Genomic DNA, 23,695 nt, shown 5'->3' with positions numbered 1-23,695 from the left:
AGCTAACCGGCCTGTAGTTACTCGCCTTTTGTCTACCTCCTTTTTTAAAACAGTGGCGTCACAGTAGCTGTTTTCCAATCAGCCGGCACTTCCCCAGAGTCCAGCGAATTTTGATAAATTACAACCAACGCATCTGCTATTACTTCTGCCATTTCTTTCAGTACCCTGGGATGCATTCCATCCGGGCCCGGGGACTTGTCTACCTTTAGTCCCATTAGCCGACCAAGCACTACCTCTTTAGTAATAGTAGTCGTTTTAAGGACCTTACCCCCTACAGTCCCACGACCGTCAATTTTCGGTAAGCTATGTGTGTCCTCTACCGTGAAGACCGACACAAAAAACTTGTTTAAGGCCTCGGCCATTTCCTCGTTTCCCATTATTAAATCCCCCTTCTCGTTTTCTAAGGGTCCAACATTTACGTTAGCTACTCTTTTCCTTTTTATATATTTGTAAAAACTTTTACTATCAGTTTTTATATTTTGTGCTAGTTTAGTTTCATAATCTATCTTTCCTTGCTTTATCGCTTTCTTAGTAGTTCTTTGTTGTTTCTTAAAGCTTTCCCAATCTTCTAATTCCCCACTAGTTTTGGCCAGTCTGCACGTATCGGTTTTTAATTTAATACTCTCCTTTATTTCCTTAATTATCCACGGCTGGTTATCCCTTTTCTGACATTCCTTCTTTATCACAGGAATATATTTTTGCTGAGTACTGAGAAAAATCTCCTTAAAAACCCGCCACTGTTGCTCAGCTGTCCTACCAACTAGTCTGCGCTCCCAATCTACATTAGCCAATTCTGCCCTCATCCTATTGTACTCCCCTCTGTTCAAGCAGAGGACACTGGTTTGGGACCCTACTTTCTCACCCTCCATTTGTATTAGAAATTCAACCATATTGTGATCACTCATTCCTCGAGGATCCCTCACAAGAAGATCATTAATTTTACCTGTCTCATTACACAGGACCAGATCCAAGATAACTCGCTCCCTCATAGGTTCTGTAACATACTGTTCGAGGAAGCTATCCCGACAGCATTCTAAGAACTCTTCCTCAAGTCCACCGCGTCCAACTTGAGTCAACCAATCAATATGCAGGTTAAAATCCCCCATGATTATTGCTGTTCCGTTTTTGCACGCATCCATTATTTGCTTGTTTCTAGCCCGACCCACCTCAAAGTTATTATTTGGGGGCCTGTAGACCACGCCCACCAGTGACTTTCTCCCCTTACTATTCCTTATCTCCACCCACAACGATTCCACATTCTGCTCCTGAGAGCCTATATCGTCTCTCACTACCGCCCTGATGTTATCTTTAATTAACAGAGCTACCCCACCTCCTTTTGCTTCTTGTCTATCCTTCCGAAATGTCTGATACCCCTGGATATTCAGTTCCCAGTCCTGGTCACCCTGCAGCCACATTTCTGTAATGGCCACTAGATCATACTCATTTGTACTGATTTGTGCCATCAACTCATTCACTTTGTTTCGAATGCTACGTGCATTCAGGTAAAGTGTCTTTATGCTGGCCTTTATATGGACCCGATTTGTTAGTGCATTCTTTTGATTGCACGCTCTGTCCCTACCTGTCGCAAACTGGTTATCCTTCCCCAGACCATCTCCTTGCTCTGCGTTGACCACCTCCCTTCTTGTGTTTGTCACCTTTTTTACTCTGCCTGAGCCCTTGACTCCTTTAACTAGATGAATGTCCTCATCATTAACCTGCATTCGTACCCTCTCCTTTACCTTTGATTTTGTAATTTCCCATACCCCTGAACCCTCCCCCCCACTATTTAGTTTAAAGCCCTATTTACAGCCCTGGTTATACGATTCGCCAGGACTCTGGTCCCAGCACGATTCAGACGAAGACCTTCCCATCTGAACAGGTCCCATCTTCCCCAATACTGGTGCCAATGTCCCATGAATTCAAACCCATTCCTCCCACACCAATCTTTGAGCCACGCATTTACCTCCTTAATCTTAGTGACCTTGCGCCAATTTGCTTGTGGCTCAGGTAGTAATCCAGAGATTACCCACCTTGTTGGTTCTGCTTTTTAATTTGGCTCCTAGCTTTTCATACTCCCTCCACAGAACCTTTGTTCCTGTTCTGCCTATGTCGTTGGCACCTACGTAGACCACTACAACTGGATTCTTACCCTCCCACTCCAAGTTCCTCTGCAGCCCAGATGAGATATCCTGGACCCGAGCACCAGGCAGGCAACACAACCTTCGGGATTCTCGATCCTGGTCCCAAAGAACAGTGTCAATACCCCTAACTACACTATCCCCAATTACCACTGCATTGCTTTTTTCTTCCTCCACCTGAACGGCTCCCTGTACCACGGTGCCATGGGCAGTTTGCTCGTCCTCCTTGCAGTCCCCGTTCCCGTCCACACTGGGAGCAAGAATTTCAAACCTGTTGTACAGATTCAGGGACGGAGGCTCTTGCAACTCTACCTTCTGGATCCCACTTCCTGCCTCACTCGCAGCCACACCCTCTTGTCCCTGACCCCCGGCTGAATTAGTTAGTCTAAGGGGTGTGACTGCCTCCTGAAACACAGTGTCCAGGTAACTCTCCCCCTCCCAGATATGTCGCAGTGTCCGAAGCTCAGACTCCAGCTCATCAACCCTGAGTCGGAGTACCTCAAGCAACCAACACTTACTGCAGACATGCTCACTGGGAACCACAGTGGGATCCACCAGCTCCCACATCATGCAGAAACAACACATCACATGACCCTCCATCACAATTACCTAGTTTAAGTTATTACAAATTAAGAAATAATCCTACCTGCCTCGCCCGTTTCCACCTAAGCCCGATGAGCCAAAGCCCTTTAGCTCACACTCTGCTACCTGCTCACTCCGCTGGCCGCTAACGACGCTGCCCGCTGAATAGTGCAGCCTCCCTTTTAAACTTTATGCGCTTAAAAAAAAAAACCCTCCCCAGCTCACCCCGCGGCCCACTTCCGCTTTACTTTTAAAGTAACTTTTTTAACAAAAAAGAAACTCCGCGAAAAACTAAAAATTAGCCGGTCGCTCACCTTCACTCTCCCGCCACGAATCAATCCTCCTCTCAGCTTGTTCCGACGAGTGAAAACAGACAGGGAGCAGAATCTGTTCTTTGGCTCACCGGGCTTAGGCGGAAACGGACGAGGCAGGTAGGATTATTTCTTAATTTGTAATAACTTAAACTAGGTAATTGGGATGGAGGGTCATGTGATGTGTTGTTTCTGCATGATATGGGAGCTGGTGGATCCCACTGTGGTTCCCAGTGAGCATGTCTGCAGTAAGTGCCAGAATCTGGCCTAGAAAAGTTTCATTTAAATTTTTTTTCAAAGTTTCTTTGTGGGCCAGGAAGCAGGAATCCTTCTCAGGGCCGTAAAAATAAATCTTGGCTGTTCTCTGTCCCACTCCCTCTCCCCAACTATGATTGCCTCCAAAAACCTTTCTCGCGTGTCTAGCTATAGATAGTGGTTATCCAGGATTAATAAAACACCTCGTTTTTTGACTTAATGGGAGGATCAGCTTGAGAAACTGTCTTGTTTAGTAGTAAAGATAGTTGCAACAATAAAAATGCTTGTACTTCTTGAAGTGACCTATAATACATCAACATCTACTCTTGCCTTACATCCCTCAATTCATAATGCACATAAAGACTTCACAGAACCTTTTCGGCAAATAAAATTTTCTGGTGTTAAACACCAGACAGAACTTAATCCAGGAGCTGAGGATCTCGCCTGGCAGCTATATCTTGTAAATTGTATTTACAAGATATATGTTCCTTGTAGTAGTCTAAATGTTTTATATTTTCCTGCTTTTTTTCAAATGAATGCAATGCTTTGATCTGATTTGAGTTATTATTGTCACGTATTAGTGTACAGTGAAAAGTATTGTTTCTTGCGCGCCATACTGACAAAGCATACCGTACATAGAGAAGGAAAGGAGAGGGTTCAGAATGTAGTGTTGCAGTCATGGCTAGGATGTAGAGAAAGATCAACTTAATATGAGGTAAGTCTATTCAAAAGTCAGATGGCAGCAGGGAAGAAGCTGTTCTTGAGTCGGTTGGTACATGTCCTCAGACTTTTATATCTTTTTCCCGATGGAAGAAGGTGGAAGAGAGAATGTCCGGGGTGCATGGAAGTTTAGACAGTGTTAATGGGTGGGAGGCTGTTTTGAGTGATGGACCGGGCTTCGTACAGGGCCCTTTGTAGTTTCTTATGGTCTTGGACACAGCAGGGGCCATACCAAGCTGTGAAACAACCAGAAAGAATGCTTTCTATGGTGTATCTGTAAAGGTTGGTGAGGGTCGTAGTAGACATGTCGAATTTCCTCAGTCATCTGAGAAAGTAGAGGCATTGGTGAGAGAGAAAACTGGGAGTCATAAAAGCAAATTACTGCGGATGCTGGAATCTGAAACCAAAAGAGAAAATGCTGGAAAATCTCAGCAGGTCTGGCAGTATCTGTAAGGAGAGAAAAGAGCTGACGTTTTGAGTCCAGATGACCCTTTGTCAAAGCTAAAAGGCATAGAAAGTGGGAGATATTTATACTGTAGGGTGAGGGAATGAAAGATGATCATAGCCACAAAAACAAGGGAAAAGGCTGCTAATGGCAGTCCATAGAGAGAATAGAAGTTGTGAAAGGCAAAAGGGCAGAGAAGCTGAAATCAGTGGGTAAGCTGCGACAGATGAAGGTGTGGGGTAGGGGGGGAGAGAGATTAAATTGTGAAAAAGGGGGAAAGGGAAAGCAAACGGGGAGAAAAAGTAAGGAAAGGAGGGTGGTGTGCGTGCGTGTGTGTGTGTGTGTGTGTGTGGTGGGAGCATAATGATCAGTTTGAGATGCGCTTTGTTTTTCTTCTCCTGGTGCTAGCCTACTAATTAGAGGATTCATTATGTTCTTAAATTGTCATAGGGGAAATTTGAACTTGCAATCTCTTGTGCCCTCGTCCATTTCCATAACCATTGCACGACGTTACCCTATGAAAAATGAGGTTGGCAATGTTGCTGATCAATAATTCACAAATACCTTGGGTGGGGAATTAAACTTCTTGTTGTTAAACTTCTTACTGGGGAATTAAAGGCAGGCCATTTTCCATGTCATGTTCCTGCCTCCCATATAAATCCACAAGCATAAATTATCACCACTGCATTAAAAGCATTCTTAATTTATCATACAGCACTAATTGAGATTTGAGGTTGGCAACATCTTTTAAACTTGCCGGTCAAAGGGTTCTCAACTGCACAACAGGCTCCCCCCTCGGTTCACAAACTGACTAACCTGTACACCGGAGTCCTACTGCCCCACCTGCCATGGAATCGGAGTGAGCAAGGGGCAGACAATGGAAATATCCATTGATCTTGGGCAGGATTTTCTGGTCACGGGACGAGCGAGGCCATAAAATCCCACGACTTAAAGGCTTGAGGAACCCACCCACTTCACTGAAAATCTTGAACTCGGGGAAATTCAAAATTGAGACAGGCATTTAAAAGGCTGAAACTTATGACACGTTGTGCATCGGGTTGTGACCTGCCATGCTTCCTGCATCAGTCAAATTAGCAGCCAGCAGGATTCAGCTGGGAAATTTCAATTCCCAGTCCCATACTTCCATTTTTAGCTACCTGACACATGTTTGCTCAATGTTGGGAGGCCATAATCAGGCTCCCTATTAAAGGACATAAAAAAAGCCTGGAAGTTGTATTGTCAAATTCAATTATAATGGGGTGACAGGCTTTCTACATTGCAATGCACTGCCAACAATATTGGTAAAGGCTCATGCATGAGTATCCAGGGCAAGCACATAAAGCAGGCACTAAGATTTTTCACATGCGCAATTGAGGTTTTAATGCTTTTTGAAGAGGGCCTTTGCAAAGTGTGTTGATGACTGAGCCCAACCTGCACCTTGCATTCTGCAGTCAGTCTACGTGGGCACTTGGCAGCCAAGCCAACATTCTGTAGAGGGACTACTGAAGGCTGTCACTGGAACTGAAAGTTCCTGTGATCCTTCCTTTGGCCACTTGAGGCACACATACTGCATCAGAATTCATGCGCAATCCACTACCTAGGCCAGGAATTACAAATGGAAGTGTTTGCTACTTTTTGTGTGTTAAGGATCACTGACTGACAACTCACTCTGGCATTGGAAATCTAACTCCTAAAGCTCTGAAGAAGATGTTGCCCTTCAAATAAAATGAAACACATTCTCCAGACTTCCCCACTCTGTCATATAATTGCTTCTTAAGGACACAGGCATATGACTTTTATTTGTATTCCAACAGGTGTCTATATACGCTGTTCCAGATAAATGGAATCAAACACATTATGCACTGGAGGCAGCAGTGAAACTATTAGAGTTTTATGAACGTTACTTCAATATCTACTACCCACTTCCAAAGCAGGGTAAGTCAAATACAGGTTTTCTGTATAGACATGAAGAAAAATACATTGTACAATAAGTTAAACAGGTAGGAGGTTACGGGAAAATTGGTGCCAGTAAAGGGAGGGGGTAGGAATCCAATGGGAGGGTAATGAGGGAAGGAGTTGTTGGAAGAGACTGGTCACAAGGCGGGAGATTGGACAGAGGAGCAAAGGCTGAAAAACTATGAGGGTGCATTCCTGGTTGGTGTTTGATCCCTCCAGTGATCACCCTTCAAAAGTACTTAATTGTCTTTAAAGGGCTCTGTGATATCCTAAGGTTGTGAAAGGCGCAATATAAATGCAAGTTCTTTCTTTTAAAGTGCCAGGGAACATTTTACTGTGTTAAAAATTCCAAAATAAGTGCAACTTATTTCTCTTTAAGATCGTACATTGTGGTTTGTACTTGATACAAAATATAAATGAGAGCACATTAAGAGATAATACAATGAGAAATGTTGTATTTTTAGATTTGGTTGCAATTCCCGATTTTCAGTCAGGAGCCATGGAGAACTGGGGTTTAACGACTTACAGGGAGACGTCTTTGCTGTATCATCCTCAAACTTCCTCAGCATCAAATAAACTGTGGATTACCATGGTGATAGGTCATGAACTGGCTCATCAGGTATTGTCTGTCTCATGTAATCTGTATTGTTCAAGGCCTGTACCCAACTTCATAAATTTCATACATGTTAGTTGGCCTCATAATTCCACCACATACTTTTCTGCATCTAGTACATAATAGTTGACAAATTGTTGTGCATTATTATAATTTTTTTATTATTCGCTAAATAAGATTAGTAACAGGTTCACTCAAAAGACATTGGTCCAGAGCACGGATTCTCATTACATACTTGTTCGGTTTCTTTAAATTTAGCATTGAAGAATATCCAAAATGTTCCAGGAAGCTATCTACAAAAATGTTCAATTGGTTTCAGATTTAAAAATGTAGATTCATCACCATCCAACAGTTATTGTATATGTTTTTTGTGTAGCCATGGCTCTGTTGTAGCAGTGACACCTCTGAGTCAGAAAGTTATGAGTTCAACTCCCATTCCAGGACTTGAGCACAAAAATCCCAGCTAACACTGCAATGCAGTACTGAAGGAGTTCTGAACTGTCAGAGGTGCTATCTTTCAGATGAGCTGTGAAACCGAGATCATGTCTGCCCTTATGGGGAATGCAAAAATTCCCATGATGCTATTTGAAAGAAGAGCCCGTGAGCTATCCCTGGTTTCCTGGCCTGTATGTGTCTCTCAGCCACAGTCACAACACATTATCTGATCAAGAGCACATTGCTGTTTGTGGAAGTTTGCTGTGTTCAAAATTGGATGCTGCATTACCCACATTACAACAGTAACTATGCTTCAGAAGCACTTCATTAGCTTTGGTATGTCCTATGCACATGAAAGGTGCCGTGTAAATTCAAATCTTTTTTTTTACAGTCAGAATATTCTAAGATATTCAAAAGGATCATTATCCTGTCATTTAACTTTGCGCATCTTTTGTATTAAATGAGATTTCCAGTTTCCCAGAAGTAATTTCCTACCACTCCCACATTTCTACCATTCGTGCATTTGGTAGTTCCAAATATTAGGTCCATGGCACCATTTTTTTAAATGCAGGGTGTTGAAGCTCCACATAACACTATTACCAGATAAATGATCACTGATTTGCAATCAAAAGTTGAACCCACCTGCTCTACATTGCTGGGTTACTTACTGGATAAATTCGCTAAATGGTATTTTATCAATGTATTGAAATACTTGTACCTGTTCGAATTGAATTTACTTCTGTAACATGGCACCCATTGCCAATATTAGCTCAAGGTGAATATGCTGGACAAGGGAGAAGAAATACCATGTAACACAAAAGAAAAATCAGAAACTAATGTCTAATAATGTCTGTGAGATGGGAAGAGAGCAGGGTTAGGAAACCCAGAGGGAAGGCTTTCTCACAGGCCCTGCTGAATTTTTAAAGTCATGATGTGGAGATGCCGGCGTTGGACTGGGGTAAACACAGTAAGAGTTTTAACAACACCAGGTTAAAGTCCAACAGGTTTATTTGGTAGCAAATGCCATTAGCTTTCGGAGCGCTGCTCCTTCGTCACATGGAGTGGAAATCTGCTCTCAAACAGGGCACAGAGACACAAAATCAAGTTACAGAATACTGATTAGAATGCGAATCTCTACAGCCAACCAGGTCTTAAAGAAACAGACAATGTGAGTGGAGGGAGCATTAAGGACAGGTTAAAGAGATGTGTATTGTCTCCAGACAGGACAGCCAGCAAGTCCAGGAGGCAAGCTGTGGAGGTTACTGATAGTGTGACATAAAGCCAACATCCCGGTTTAGGACGTCCTCATGTGTGCAGAACTTGGCTATCAGTTTCTGCTCAGCGACTCTGCGCTGTCGTGTGTCGCGAAGGCCGCCTTGGAGAACACTTACCCGAAGATCAGAGGCTGAATGCCTGTGACCACTGAAGTGCTCCCCGACAGGAAGAGAACAGTCTTGCCTGGTGATTGTCGAGCGGTGTTCATTCATCCGTTGTCGTAGCGTCTGCATGGTTTCCCCAATGTACCATGCCTCGGGACATCCTTTCCTGCAGCGTATCAGGTAGACAACGTTGTCTACCTGATACGCTGCAGGAAAGGATGTCCCGAGGCATGGTACATTGGGGAAACCGTGCAGACGCTACGACAACGGATGAATGAACACCGCTCGACAATCACCAGGCAAGACTGTTCTCTTCCTGTGGGGGAGCACATCAGCGGTCACGGGCATTCAGCCTCTGATCTTCGGGTAAGCGTTCTCCAAGGCGGCCTTCACGACACATGACAGCGCAGAGTCGCTGAGCAGAAACTGATAGCCAAATTCTGCACACATGAGGACGGCCTAAACCGGGATCTTGGGTTTATGTCACACTATCAGTAACCTCCACAGCTTGCCTCCTGGACTTGCTGGCTGTCCTGTCTGGAGACAATACACATCTCTTTAACCTGTGCTAATGCTCCCTCCACTCACATTGTTTGTTTCTTTAAGTCCTGGTTGGCTGTAGAGATTCGCATTCTAATCAGTATTCTGTAACTTGATTTTGTGTCTCTGTGCCCTGTTTGAGAGCAGATTTCCACTCCATGTGACGAAGGAGCAGCGCTCCGAAAGCTAATGGCATTTGCTACCAAATAAACCTGTTGGACTTTAACCTGGTGTTGTTAAAACTCTTACTGAATTTTAAAAGGACACCCTTTAAATATTGTCAGCAGGTTTCCCATTCAATAGCCAATCAGATTCACAGGCTGCCTATTGGCAACTGAAGAGCGAAAGAGGTTTGGATCAGGAAGCTAGAGAGTGATCGGAGTCTTCCGGATTTGGATTGGCCAGGGAATGTGAGGAAAGATCAGGGTTTTTGAAGCTTAGGTAGGGGGTGTTGGAAAGAGATCAAAAGTTTCAAGATTGTGTCAAGGATTTAGGAGAAATTAGGGTCTATGGGATTCGGGTTGGGGGAATGGGGAACAAATCAGGGTCTTGGGGTTTGGGTCAATGGAGTTGAAGAATGTGGAATTTTAGGAATTGTGTCAAAAGGTTTGGGGAAAGATTAGGGTCTTTTGTGATTGAATTTCGGGGAAGGGGTTAGAGAGAGGTTGGGTGTCTTTGGGTTGAGGGGTTTTGAAATGAATCAGGGTTTGGATCACAGGGTCCAGTCAAAAGGATGGCTGAACGGGGGATATTTCAAAATATCCTGGTAAATAAATTTGCTTGTTGCACATGTAGGAAGCACTCCTAATCCTCCGAGCCCACAGGCAGTGTAATAAAGGATCTTCTTGCCTCCTTTCATCTGCTGAGTTTCTCAATGCCTAGGAATCCTGGCCTGCAGGTATTGAAATGAAGGCAGATACTCTCAATAAAATATTTTAGTGACCGATGTGAGAATGGATTGTTACCCCTCCTGTCATTCTTCCAACTTACCACTATTAAAAGTGGAAATAGGTGGGTTGAGGTCAGGCTTTTCATTTTATTTATCTTTAAAGAAATATGCAGTATATTGAGAGAAAGCTGTCCGTGTTATGGCATGTGGATTGAATTGTCTTTGCTGGGATAAGAACATGCTGATATCTGTATGATTCATTAGCTTTTAGGAAATTGTTTTCAAATTAGAATCTGCATCTTATCACACCATGACCATTAGTGGAGAGGTGGGTATGTGGTCCTTTTAAGAATGCTTGGCTGGAACTCTACCACATCGCCCGCCACAGAATCGGAGCAGGCGAGGGTCTGACAATGGAAATCTCTGTTGACCTCAGGCGGGAATTTCCGTCTCGCTCGAGCGAGGCTGTAAAATCCCGCCCCTTGTGTTTCATTTATGAAATTGGAAGCGTGACCTTGAAAATATTAATCAATAACTTTCTGCCCAATGGAGATTCACAGTACATCACTTCAATAAATACGGAATTAGAAATTACCATTTTTTTAAAAAAATGCTAATTGGAACCCTAACAAATACCTTGTTTTTCTTTAGTGGTTTGGAAACTTGGTGACAATGGAGTGGTGGAATGACATCTGGCTGAATGAAGGATTTGCCAGGTACATGGAGTTTATCTCTGTCAATTCCACTTATCCAGAGCTGCAAGTTGTAAGTAAACCTTTCTCACTATTGGTCACTTTATTGCAGGATACATGACTCAGTTTAATTCTTTATTTTAATGTTGGATCTTTGCAGGACGATAACTTTTTGAACACATGTTTTGGAGCAATGGGCAGAGATTCAATGAATTCATCACGTCCCATAAGCACACCTGCAGAAAATCCAACTCAGATAAAGGAAATGTTTGATACCCTCTCTTATGACAAGGTAATCAGGGTATTTACTGGAACATGTTATCTCGTGTTGACTTATTTCCAGACTTAGAGAGATATTTAACTATTGCTGTAAATCAAGCTAATATCCTAATAGACATTGTTAGATAGATGAAGGTTAAATTGCACATTATATGTAAGATACATTGTATCAAAAATTTTAATGTGCAGTCTACGTTCATTTAGAGCACATGTAACAGATTAATTATTCCCTCCCCACCATTCTAACATGAATGCATTGGTAGGCTGGAAGAGAACAACTGTTTATGTTGTAAGGTTTAAAAGATATCTAAATTAGGCCACCTTTATCCCACATACCCAACATCCCAGTCATACAAAAGACCAACCAAGATAAATCAGCCACAGCAAACCCACAGCACAGCACTGAGCAGACTAGTTAACTTCTACTTCCCAGAGTCCACAAAGGTGAAGTTCGATACAGAGTTGAATAAATTAACACTACTTGATTTAATGATTACAGTAAAATGTTTAAATATTTACCATCAGTCAGTAGCACCTAAACTCAAATTACAATTGTGCTTTATCTGTCTGACTATTGCGGTAATCGACAAGTTTCCATTCGACAAAGGTACCTGCAATGTTTGAGATTACAATACAATTTACAATCTGGATTCGGGCATTAATAATTGCTGGATTCCAGTATTGAGTCCTTTAAAAGAGCATAAGATGAATGACTTCTCTTTTTGGAACAGATTGGTTTGCTTTGGTGTTGTGTGGTTTGTTTTCCTCCAGAATCCTGGGACTGCATCTCTGGGGATGTCACAGACAGTCACTTTTGTCAGTTGTTTTCTAACTAACCTTTCAATTAACAACAGACAATTTGCTACAAAGGAGACATTGTATATGTACTATTCATAACAAAAAGTAGTCTTCCTGCGAGAACATATCAGAAATACTTAAATATAGGTATAAACTTAGTGCTACTAAATCTTTTTTTTGGTAATATTTGGTACCTCCACTGTGCTTAGAGACTGTTAAACTCAAAGTTATGATACACTTCGTAGACTATACCTGTCAGATGAAATGCATTACCTTTCTTGGCTTCCAATTTTAAACTGGCTGATAACCAAAGTTCGTGGTACCTCCAGCACCATCCCAATCTCCAGATTCAGGGCTTGGAAAAAAATCTGACTCAACCTTGTCCCCCTGTCCTTTACAAAGCTAGTGGAGGAAGAGGGGGCAAAGAATGGGCGCAAGGTGTTCGACTCTCCATGTCCCCAGCCACTCAGCTGGTAATGGGAAGATTGGCAATTGATATGCCAAGTGAAATATAGAAACATGGAAAGTAGGAGCAGGAGTAGACCATTTGGCCCTTCGAGCCTGCTCCACCATTCATTTTGATCATGGCCAATCATCAAATTCAATTACATGATCCCGCCTTCCCCCCATATCCCTTGATTCCTTTCGCCCCAAGAGCTATATCTAATTTTTTTCTTGAAATCACACAATGTTTTGGCCTCAACTACTTTCTGCGGTAGTGAACTCCACACATTCTCCACTTTCTGGGTGAAGAAATTTCTCATCTTCTGAAAGCAGGCATTAAGGCACCCAGGTGGCAGACGTGAGACGCACCTAAGGGTCAAGTCTGTAAACCATGCCTGTACCCCTGAGGAGGGTGAGTTCTAAAATAATCGCCCCCATATATGGGGGAACCACACCACTAGTGGTGACAGCATTCAGATGATTTTGCAGCCTCTCAAGCAAGGTGAGTTTTCTATATGCATCCCAGGTGATGCAGGAATAGCGGCCATTCAAGAGTAAGATGGGATAGACCTCCTCTGTATCCCAAATGTTTAGGCATTAGCAGGGAGGCTCCAGATGGCTGCAAGCTGGCTTTTATGCCAGATGGCACCCAACCACACATACTTTATTTATTTTCTTGGTACTTTACAGCTTTATTTAGCTATTCATTGCTGCCTCACAGCACCAGGAAGACTGGTTTGATTCCCAGCTTGGGTCACTGTCTGTGTGGAGTCTGCACGTTCTCCCCGTGTCTGTATGCCTTTCCTCCCAGTGCTCCCGTTTCCTCCCACAGTCCGAAAGATGTGCTGGTTAGGTGCATTGGCCATGCTAAATTCTCCCTCAGTGTACGTGAACAGATACCGGAGTGTGGTGACTAGGGGATTTTCACAATAACTTCATTGCAGTGTTAATGTAACCCTACTTGGAGCACTAATAAACTTTTAAAAAGCTGTCTACTACTGCAATGAAGTCTAGAGTGCAATAAAGGTTCAGCATACTGGTTCCTGGGATGATGAGACTTTCCTATGAGAAGTGATTGAGAAGATTGGGCCTATATGTTGTAGAGTTTAGAAGATTGAGAGATGTTCTTATTGAAACCTACAAAATTCATACAGGTCTTGCTATGCTGGATGCAGGAAGGACATTTCCCCCTGCTGAGGGGGAGGGGTGTTCTAGAACCAGAGGACACAATCTTAGAATAAGAGATAGGCCATTTTGGACTTTTGAAGGAGGAATGTCTTCACTCAGAATGTGATGAATCTCTCTACCCAGAGGGATTTGGAGACTCAGTCATTGAGTATGTTCAAGACAGAGATCGATAGATTGCTAGATATTAAAGACATCAAGGGAGTATGGGGATAATCGGTGGCATGATGGCACAGTGGTTAGCACTGCTGCTGCACGGCGTCAAGGACCCAGATTTGGTTCTGGCCTTGGGTGATTGTTTGTCTGTGTGGAGTTTGTATGTTCTTCCTAAGTCTGCTTCGGTCTCCTCCGGGTGCTCTGGCTTCCTTTCACAGTCCAAAGACATGTAAGTTAGGTGGATTAGCCAAGGTAAATGCGTAAAGGGGATAGCGCAGTGGGGTGGGCTGAAGTAAGATACTCTTTGGAAAGTTTGTTCATATCCAAATGCAACAAGAACTGGACAATATCCAGGCTTGGGCTGACAAGTGGCAAGTAACATTCACACTACACAAGTGCCAAGCAATGACCATTTCCAACAAGAGGGGATCTAACCAACACTCCTTGACATTCAATGGTATTACCATTACTGAAACCCCCACTGTCAACATCCTGGGGATACCATTGACCAGAAACTGAACTGGACTAGCCATATAAATACTATGGTTACCAGAGCAGATCAAAGGTTAGGAATCCTGCATGACTAACTCATCTTCTGAACTCCGCTAAGTCTGTCAACCATCTACAAGGCACAAGTCAGGAGTGCGATGGAATACTCTCACTTGCATGGATGAGTGCAGCTCCAACAATACTCAAGAAACTTGACTCCATTCCAGGACAAAGCATCCCAAGTGAACGCTACCCCTTCCACAAACATTAAATCCCTCCACCACCAATGGACAGTAGCAGCTGTGTGTAGCATCGACATGACTTACTTCACATTTGCTGGGTCAAAATCTTGGAATTCCTTCCCTAACAGCACTGTGGATATACTTACAGCTCAGGAAGTGCCGTGATTTAAGAGGACTACTCACCAGCACTTTCTGAAGGGCAAATGCTGGCCTAGCCAGCGATGCACATATCCCATAAATGACTTTTTAAAAATACATGAGTTTGGGTCGCGATCTGGTTTAAGTTGCCCAAGTGAATGTGATATGTGGGAGAGAATTTCCAGGTCAGTTCTTGTGGAGATTGGAAATCCCTCTGACAAAAACCAAGGCCGGGATTCTCCCCAAAAATTCAAAATCCCCAATTTGCGTGAAAACTGGAATAACTCAACTCTCGCTGGTTTTATTAGCAGGATTTTCAGCTTGAATCTTCCACACTTTGAGCACTGCAGAGTACCCTAGCAGGATTCCCTCTGAAAATCAGGGCGCAGGGCCTATTCCTGTTCGAGAGGCCCTCAGCATAGAGCTGAGCAGGCCACTGTGCATGCGCCAATCTGTCAGCACTGTGATTGCTGGCCTCCCACACATCTCCGAGCCAGCCCCGACCTCCCGATCTGCACCCCGCCCCCCCCCCCCCCCTTCCCTGCCGGCACCCCGATCACCGGCCTCCCTCCCTCTGCGCCAATTTTCAGTGCAGAGCTGATGACATTACAAATCTTTGATCTTTGCCTGGGAAACGCGCGGAGGCCGTGGTGTTCACCAGGGAGCCCGCTGCGGCCCGTTGCGCTGCTAGGGCAGTGGAGCAGGCTGGGAGAATTGCCCCCTGAGTTTCTGAGAGATTGATTGGCTTACAACGTGACAAGTGTCTGGGTGGGTTGATGAGTAATCCATGGTGTTTGACTTGGTGGCATCTGTCACTTGTTTGGGGTTGAGCATCTGACCATATTTCACCTATTTAATTCAGATGCATTGCCTACTTACACTGAATATTAACGTAGAAGATAGATTGGATAAATTGTTTTTATTTTCCAAATTTGCAAGTGTTTGTAAAGAAATACCTGGGGTGAAGGAATGGTCAATTTTTGAATTACTTTCTTGTGTTTGTATTGAGATCTTTCCAACCTTTTGTCTGGGTTAATATATTTAATTTTTCTTGTTTGAATGAGTGTTTTATTCTTTGGGTTGAAAGTTCATCAGTAGATTCCTGTGAATTTGTTCAATAACTTACTTCCACGGTTTCTCAAAAAACAAGTAACAATTTGGATTTATCAAGCCAGGTTTCACTTGGGGTTTGACTTGTCCAGTATTAACATCAACCCTGGGATCATAACAATAGGTGGAGGTCATTTTGCATTTCCAATTGAAACTTATATGCAAAAATTAAATGCAACCTTACTGTTTAATCATGTGGTCCAAATGGAGGGCACATGCCTCCACTGACTATTTAAAAAGTAGATCCTAATCTCTGGTACGCACTAATGCAGTGGTTCCCAAACTTTTTTCACTGGGCCGCACTTTCGGAATAAAGATTTGCTTGCGCCACACCAAATTTTTTATGGAATAAGAAATACATTTAAAAACAAAAAAAAAACAACTCCTAGCAGTGCTTGATTCATAACATAGAACACAACTACTTTATAATATGATCATGGGACATCCAGAAAGTATAAAACAATGCTTGTTTAAACCATGTTTAAATGTTTCTTTGATTGTCCTTGAATCTTCCCGCCACACTTGCCATCCTCTCTCGCCGCACCAGTGTGGCGCGCCGCACCCTTTGGGAACCACTGCACTAATGTGTGTGTGTCTAATCTTTGACAAGTTTTGAGACAGGAGTAGGAAACAAACTTAGGTGTGTCGGAAAGTTAGTCTTGGCTTTTAATCTTCAGAGTTGGTTTGAATAAACTTGAAGATTATTTTTGCTTCCAATTTTCTTTTCTCTTATATGCATTCCTTTAAATGCAGACATAATATGTAACTCACCTTTTGCAATTTATTAAATATAGGGAGCTTGCATTCTGCACATGTTGAGAAATTTTCTGACGGAGGAGGTTTTCCAAAGAGGCTTAGTCCATTACCTACGAAAATACAGCTATAAAAATGCCAAGAATGAAGACCTGTGGAACAGTATGGCCAATGTGAGAGTTTCAGCAATTGTTTGAATAAGAGTTCAGCACGTGTTTAAAACAAGATCAGTATTGATTGTTTGACCATTTTCAAACTAAATTAGTTTATCCATTAAATGTGAATCTTTCCAATCCTTCTGGAAAAAGTAAAGATTAAAGTCATTTGTACCATTACATCATTCAATTTAAAAACTAGTGTAGCAATATATTGATAGTTTAGCTCCAGCATTTTGCATAGAGCCTACCCATTGTTATCTGACTATCATGTATTTTAACCACTTTTCAGCAAAATTTGAATCATTTTTAATAATTCTGTTTAATTTGGGAGCTTTACTCCAGATATTTTTCTCACCAGAAAGTATGTATTAGTATTCAGGTTATTGCAGTGAGGCTATTGAGTATCATAACTTAGCATTTTCTCTGAATTTGATTTTTAACTCTATGCAGTGTGACAGTAAAACAAATAACACGAAGGCTGGAATTCTCTGGCTGATCACACCCCGCTGCCAGCGAGAATGGAGAATTTGGTGCTCAGCCAAATCTCCATTCACTGTAGCGGGAAATGCAGGCAAATGGAACTAGTTTAGGAAACCTGGTCGGCATGGACGAGTTGGATGAAAGGGTCTGTTTCCGTGCTGTGTATCTCGATGATTTTAGAATCCCAGCTGTGGGTGAGATCGGACAATCTGGCCCAATATTTTTGTCACAAAAGTATATATAAAAATTCTAGCCATTGTCTTTTGGCATAACCTTCGATGATGCAAGGTGAAGTTTAGATTGCTGAATATGCTGGAAATAGTCAATTTTTTCATAAAATAATAATCATACCAGTACATTTTAACTATATTGACTAATGTGTTTAACTGCATTTAGTTCACTATTGAGAGGTGAAGATATCAGCTTCAACCCAATTTGAAAGTATAATACAATCTCCCACACAGTTATTTTAGCAGGCAAGTGTCTATAGGACAAAGTATAGGAAGTAGGTGGTTGGAAAATGATCAGCATTCCCATAGAGTAAAAAATGCACCCTGTTTTTGTAACAAAAAATTATTTTTAAAAGTTTATTTTCTCACAAGCTTTAGAATGAATGACTACCTTTCTTAAAAAAAAAGTTCCTTTTCTCAAAAAGCAAGAACTAAAAATAACCAGCAAATATAATCGAAATATTTCTGTGTGGCTTTGCTCTTCGCCCATAAGCTATTCGAGAAATAAAATTAGAATTTAATAAACACATATAAAAGAATTCTGAGAAAAAGAAATTTGCAAAAATCTTCAAGAAAATTTGGTTTCCAATCTGAAATGATCTTTTGAGGTTATATAAGTTGGTGAAGGCAATAGAAAACCAATTTCTGTTTTGAATTCCCAACAGACTTGTACCGAGGAAGACTTCACCTCCGGTGGATTCTGCTACAGCACTTCACAAGCTGCTAAAAATGCTGTAAGGTTTGCTTCATTTTGACTTAGTTGAACCATATATAAATCCAGTGACACCTGTATATGTGACACCTGTATATTACTCAACTTGCAAAGTTCTACAAGTATCCTAAGTACGACATAATTAAGTTTATTTTTTAAGTTTATATATTCGTGTCACAAGTAGGCGTGCATTAACACTGAAATTAAGTTATTGTGAAAATCGCCTAGTCACCACACTCTGGCATCTGTTCGGGTACACTGAGGGAAAATTTAACATGGCCTAAACCACCTAACCAGCACGTCTTTCGGACTGTGGGAGGAACCCGGAGAACCCGGAGGAAACCCACACAAACACATGGAGAACATGCAGCTTTTGCACAGACAGTGACTCAAGCCGGGAATTGAACTCGGGTCCCTGGCACTGTGAGGCAGCAGTGTTAACCACTGTGCCACTCTGCCACCCTACAATTATCAATCTGTGGTATCGCATAACTGCCTTAGACTCCGCTAAAATTCAGGTTTTAATGTAGGAATTCATCTAAATAATATTGGGAAATCAGAAAAGTTGTCAGAATGCAATATATCAGGCATTTACATTGATAGTAATTTAAAGAGAAAAGGATCTATTGAGTCCAACGGATTTCATGTTTTCAAAATTTCTTAAATTTTTAGCCTCTCTGATTTTTTTGCCCCTTGCTGATGATAGGAATTATCAGCTTACACTCATTTTTCTGCCTGCAAAAGTTGAACCTGTTGCTACTTTAGAACTAAGTATATAATCAGTCAATAGGGGCATAGTAGAAGTACAAAGTGTGGACATGTAATGTATCCCTAAGTACATCTTCATTGATAAGGGCCATCCTTACTCAAACACCTGCAACTGAATAACATACAATTCACAGGCTCAACCATTGGGTGAAAAGTAAATTTCAATGCTTGTGCACTTTATACTCGTACTCTGTTTTAATTCTTTACAAACTAAGGTGAGAAGAAAAATAATGTTTCATGCTAAACTGCCCTTTGTGCCTTTTTATTCCTTAGTACCTGTTTGCAGGGGAACATCTAGACGTCAAGGAGATTATGAACACGTGGACACTTCAGCAAGGAGTACCGGTGATAACTGTTGAGCATAATGGGAGTTCAGTCAGGCTACAACAGGAACGCTTCCTTAAGGGAGTGCTTCCAGAGGACCCCACCTGGGCCTCATTGCAATCTGGGTACTTATGTTTCAGTTGTGTTCTTATCACATATTTCATCAAAAGAAGAATATTAATATGTTGTACAAGTAAAGCTTAGGTGTAATCTGTGACATTTTCTTCATTTTTGCAGCTATCTGTGGCATGTCCCATTAACTTATATCACAAGCAGTTCCAAAACTATTGGCAGACACCTACTGAAAACAAAATCAGGTAAGAATGCTGTTTGTTAGTGGTTTATCAATAAAATAGCACCATCTCAAAAATAAATAACTTTAATCCTTAAAATAGGGATTTTTAATGAAATATATCTTAATGTGGACCTATCTTAAAACTTCCTCACTCTGGTCAGTATTTAAAATATCACTGTAACATTGGTTTTATTGTATGATACTCAACACAATGCACAGTGTAATTGTATGTTAGCTTAAGCTATCACTTACATTTGAAAATAAAATGGCACCTGTTCCCACTGAAATGTCTTGTTCTCAGATTACTGCATATTTGGCAGATTGATTTAGTTGGACTGCTAATGGCTTAGCTGTAGTTCACATTACTGATGAAGCACCTAACCTGGACTGACACTTCAGCAAAGAAGTGCTGCATTGTCAGGCCTTACATAGAAATATAGAAGACAGGAGCATGAGGAGGCTATTTAGCCTTTCGAGCCTGCTCTGCCATTCATCACGATCATGGCTGATCGTCAACCTCAAAAGCCTAATCCGGCTTTCTCCCCATATCCTTTGATCCCATTCACCCCAAGTGCTTGAGATGTTGAAATGTATGAGGGTCTTCTTGTTCAGGTGCTTGTAAAATATCCCATAAGAAAGACAGGGTATTCCCCTCATATCACTCCATAAACTCTAGCTAAAAATGGATTAACTGGCCATTAATTCATTGTTGGTTCCAGGGCTTTGCCATTATTAAATTGGCTGCTGTGTGCATCTACATAACCAATTCATTGCTTGTAACGAACAAGAACATTCCAAGGGTATGAAGAGGCATTGCATAGTTGAAGGTTTGTTGTTCTGACAGTGCTTGATTCACTGTATCATCCATTCTCAGAGAGGACAAGAATGGAGTCTAACCCGTTGTATTTTTATTGTACCAGCACAGACACAATGGGTCAATCGACTGCCTTCTGTACAATAAATCCTTCTGTATTTCTGTTTGATCTGTCAGCGGTGAGATATTTATTTACAAATGAGCTTCATTATCTCTCTCTTGTTTCAACCAGATCATATTGAACTGGATGGAGAAGCTGAATGGGTAAAATTTAATGTGGACATGAATGGATATTACATAGTACATTACAAGAGTACTGGATGGGATGCTCTGATTAATCTGCTACAGCAGAACCACACACTTCTGAGTCAGAAGGACCGAGCGAATCTGATCCATAATGCTTTCCAACTTGTCAGGTATTGTGGAATGTTGTTATTACAACATTTATCTATTACATATTGAAATCACAAATCATGCAATCCTATAGTGTACAAGGAGGCCACTTGGCCTCTGGGTCAGCGCCAACTCTCCGATAGAGCATCTTACCGTGGCCTTATTTCTGTAACTCCATGTATTTACCCCGCTAATTCCCCCTAACCTACACAGCTTTGGACACTAAGGGGCAGTTTTTAGTATGGCCAATCCACCTAACCTGCGCATCTTTGGAATGTGGGAAGAAACCAGAGCACACAAAGGAAACCCACACAGACACAAGGAGAACATGCAAACTCCACGCAGTCACCCAAGGCTGGAATTGAACCGGTTCCTTGGTGCAGTGAGGGAGCAGTGCTAACCACTGTGCCACCCCTGAGGCCTTGAAATGCATAAATGTGAATTCTTTCTTTGTTTTTCTTTTTTTTCTCTTGCTCACTAAACTAATGTACTTGTGATCCACAACCAAATTCTGATTAACTAAGTTACGAGAAAAATAGATCAAAATATGAAAAAGCTTTATAAAACTTATTAAAAATAGCACCAAGGTTTCCTTTATAATGGGAATTCTTTATTTCTTGTGCTTGCCTAGTTATTTTACATTGAATTGTAACTTTCTCCAACTGAGCATGAATGAGACTGAAGCAATATTCAGAACTCTGTTTCCAATCCCCTCTGTGTTTGCTCACTTAAACTAAACACAATTGTATGTTCAATATCCTTTCTATTGCGAAGGATATTTGTTTGAACTCCAGAAATATTATCTCATCTCCGCTCCTTCAGCCTAACTTTATTGCCTCCTGTTACAAATGCGATCATTTCAAAATCCTCATCCTTGGTCACTGACCTACTTTCCACCAAAGCTGTTTGGTCTGTTGACTCTGGCAATCATGAGCCGTCAGAGTAAGGGCTCTGAGCAAGAAAGATGTCAATAAGTAATTCTACATTAGGTATACTGAGAGAGTGATACGAGTCCCAATTGATGGCATTGCTGTTTTCTCCAAAACCTAAAGCTTTGGGGTAGAAACTGACTTTTGATGGTCAAATAGTGGAGTCCCACTTTGCAGTGAACAAGCCTCCATGAACTTGAGGTCCAGCCTCATTGGAAAGCAAGCCAGGTGCCCAACAATTATCCCGAGATTTGCCAATATTGAGCCATAGAAATGTTGGCCAACAAACCCTAGTGGAAGCTGGCAGGGTGTTCCTGGAAGGTGGGTGAGTGGGCATGAGTCCAGGCAGCAGTTGAAATCAATGATTTTCTGGGTGAATGCCCCTACTCACCCCACAAAGATAAATCTAGACTTTTCTGTGGGATCCTCTTTGGATCAGCTGACACTCAGCCAGGTACTTTACTAAAATGTTTTTTTTTATTCATTCATGAGACGTGGGCATCACTGGCTGGCCAACATTTATTGTCCCTCCGTAGTTGCCCTTGGAGGGCAGTTGGGAGTCAACCACATTGCTGTGGCTCTGGAGTCACATGTAGGCCAGACCGGGTAAGGACAGCAGATTTCCTTCCCTAAAGGACATTAGTGAACCAGGTGGGTTTTTCTGACAATCAACAATGATTTCATGGTCATCAGTAGATTCTTAATTCCAGATTTTTTAAAAATTGAATTCAAAATCCACCATTTGCCGTGGCGGGATTCGAACCCGGGTCCCCAGAACATGAGCTGAGATTCTGGATTAATAGTCTAGTGATAATACCACTCGGCCATCACCTCCCCTAAATGGTAATCAATATTCTATGTATGTCATAGGACCCCAATTTAAACAAGCCTGTCACCCAACCCAGCCATCCAATGGCAAATCAGAGGAGGATTATTGGGGCAACATGAGAGTATGAATGGCGTGTTAAATGATTCATTCCCCTAACATGTCTGAGGCACCACTGCCCTGCAACATCCAGATGGGAGGCTTCAAATATGTCCCAACATAAATAGAAATGACACAACTCAGCTTTTCAAAAGAGATACTCAGTGGAGGATAAATGAACACCTGCAAGAAAAGAAGGAAATTCATTTCTTCAGCCAATCAGATTGCTCTCCTGTGCATGAACACAGTAACAGTGGCCCACATGTGAATTATCTGCCCTTTTCTTCAGCAAGGAATGATTACCCCATGTTAGGGAGAGAATGAGTTAGATAGGGGAGAAAATTTGATCTCTGGTTTTGCTGGAAATTTTTAATGAACCATTTATTCCTGTGTTTAGTGCAGGAAAGTTGTCACTTGACCGAGCCCTTGACTTGACCCGTTACCTCAGACATGAGAACAAAATCATCCCAGTATTGCAGGGTCTGGGTTATTTGGAGGTATACTACAAAATGGTTTTGAGCAGAAATATCTCTGATGTTGCAGTAAATCTGAAGGTAAGGTTCTATAACCCTTAAAAATTACTTGATGAATGTCCATTCATTCAGATAAAAATAATAATGGTGAAAATATAGCCCGTGAATCACCTGGAAGCTTTATGATACAAATTTGGACAATTAACATTAATGTCAAACTTCTTAAATATATTTAAGTGTGCTGAGATCAAAAGAGAACCAAATTGATAAGGAGACATAGAAAAGATAAGAAGGTTCCTATTTTGTAGACTGTGACAGACATAGAACTTTTGGTCATTTGTGTCCCACCTGTCTGATAAGTTTCAGGTGAATACGCTGGCTAATCTCATGGAATAGTTTGGCTATAGCTGGCTATATTGGCCACTGTTGACCATTATTCAATCGCAAGCCTGATTGCGCGACCATTTCATTTTGCAATACTAGAAACGTTTTGAAAGTTTGGCACTATTTGCATTAACTTGGTTCAGTACGAGTAAGAACCCACTTTTATTTTTCTGATTTTATGAAAGGTCTGCTTGTACATACCAACCAAATTAAAGATGCCAAAGAACTTAGGCACTTTTCTTGAGAAATTTTAACACACAT

The 23,695-nt window shown here is 41.8% G+C and overlaps 1 protein-coding gene across 3 annotated transcripts in view; it reads left to right on the top strand.

The window, feature by feature from the left end:
* The window catches only part of erap2 (endoplasmic reticulum aminopeptidase 2), a 52,161-nt gene that overhangs the window by 10,048 nt on the left and 18,418 nt on the right, over positions 1-23,695 (top strand). For all 3 annotated transcript variants that reach the window (XM_078214759.1, XM_078214760.1, XM_078214761.1), the window contains exons 5-14: positions 6,266-6,386; positions 6,872-7,026; positions 10,915-11,028; positions 11,116-11,247; positions 16,591-16,722; positions 18,083-18,151; positions 19,171-19,346; positions 19,459-19,538; positions 20,563-20,746; positions 22,975-23,131. In XM_078214759.1, coding sequence (XP_078070885.1) covers positions 6,266-6,386; positions 6,872-7,026; positions 10,915-11,028; positions 11,116-11,247; positions 16,591-16,722; positions 18,083-18,151; positions 19,171-19,346; positions 19,459-19,538; positions 20,563-20,746; positions 22,975-23,131 — 1,320 coding nt within the window. The remainder of the gene's footprint in view (positions 1-6,265; positions 6,387-6,871; positions 7,027-10,914; positions 11,029-11,115; positions 11,248-16,590; positions 16,723-18,082; positions 18,152-19,170; positions 19,347-19,458; positions 19,539-20,562; positions 20,747-22,974; positions 23,132-23,695) is intronic.

The sequence above is a fragment of the Mustelus asterias genome, chromosome 6 (genome assembly GCF_964213995.1).
Source record: "Mustelus asterias chromosome 6, sMusAst1.hap1.1, whole genome shotgun sequence".
NCBI classification, from domain to species: Eukaryota; Metazoa; Chordata; class Chondrichthyes; order Carcharhiniformes; family Triakidae; genus Mustelus; species Mustelus asterias.
Note: the sequence above shows the minus strand (reverse complement) of the source record. Positions and strands in the feature narration are given on the sequence as shown.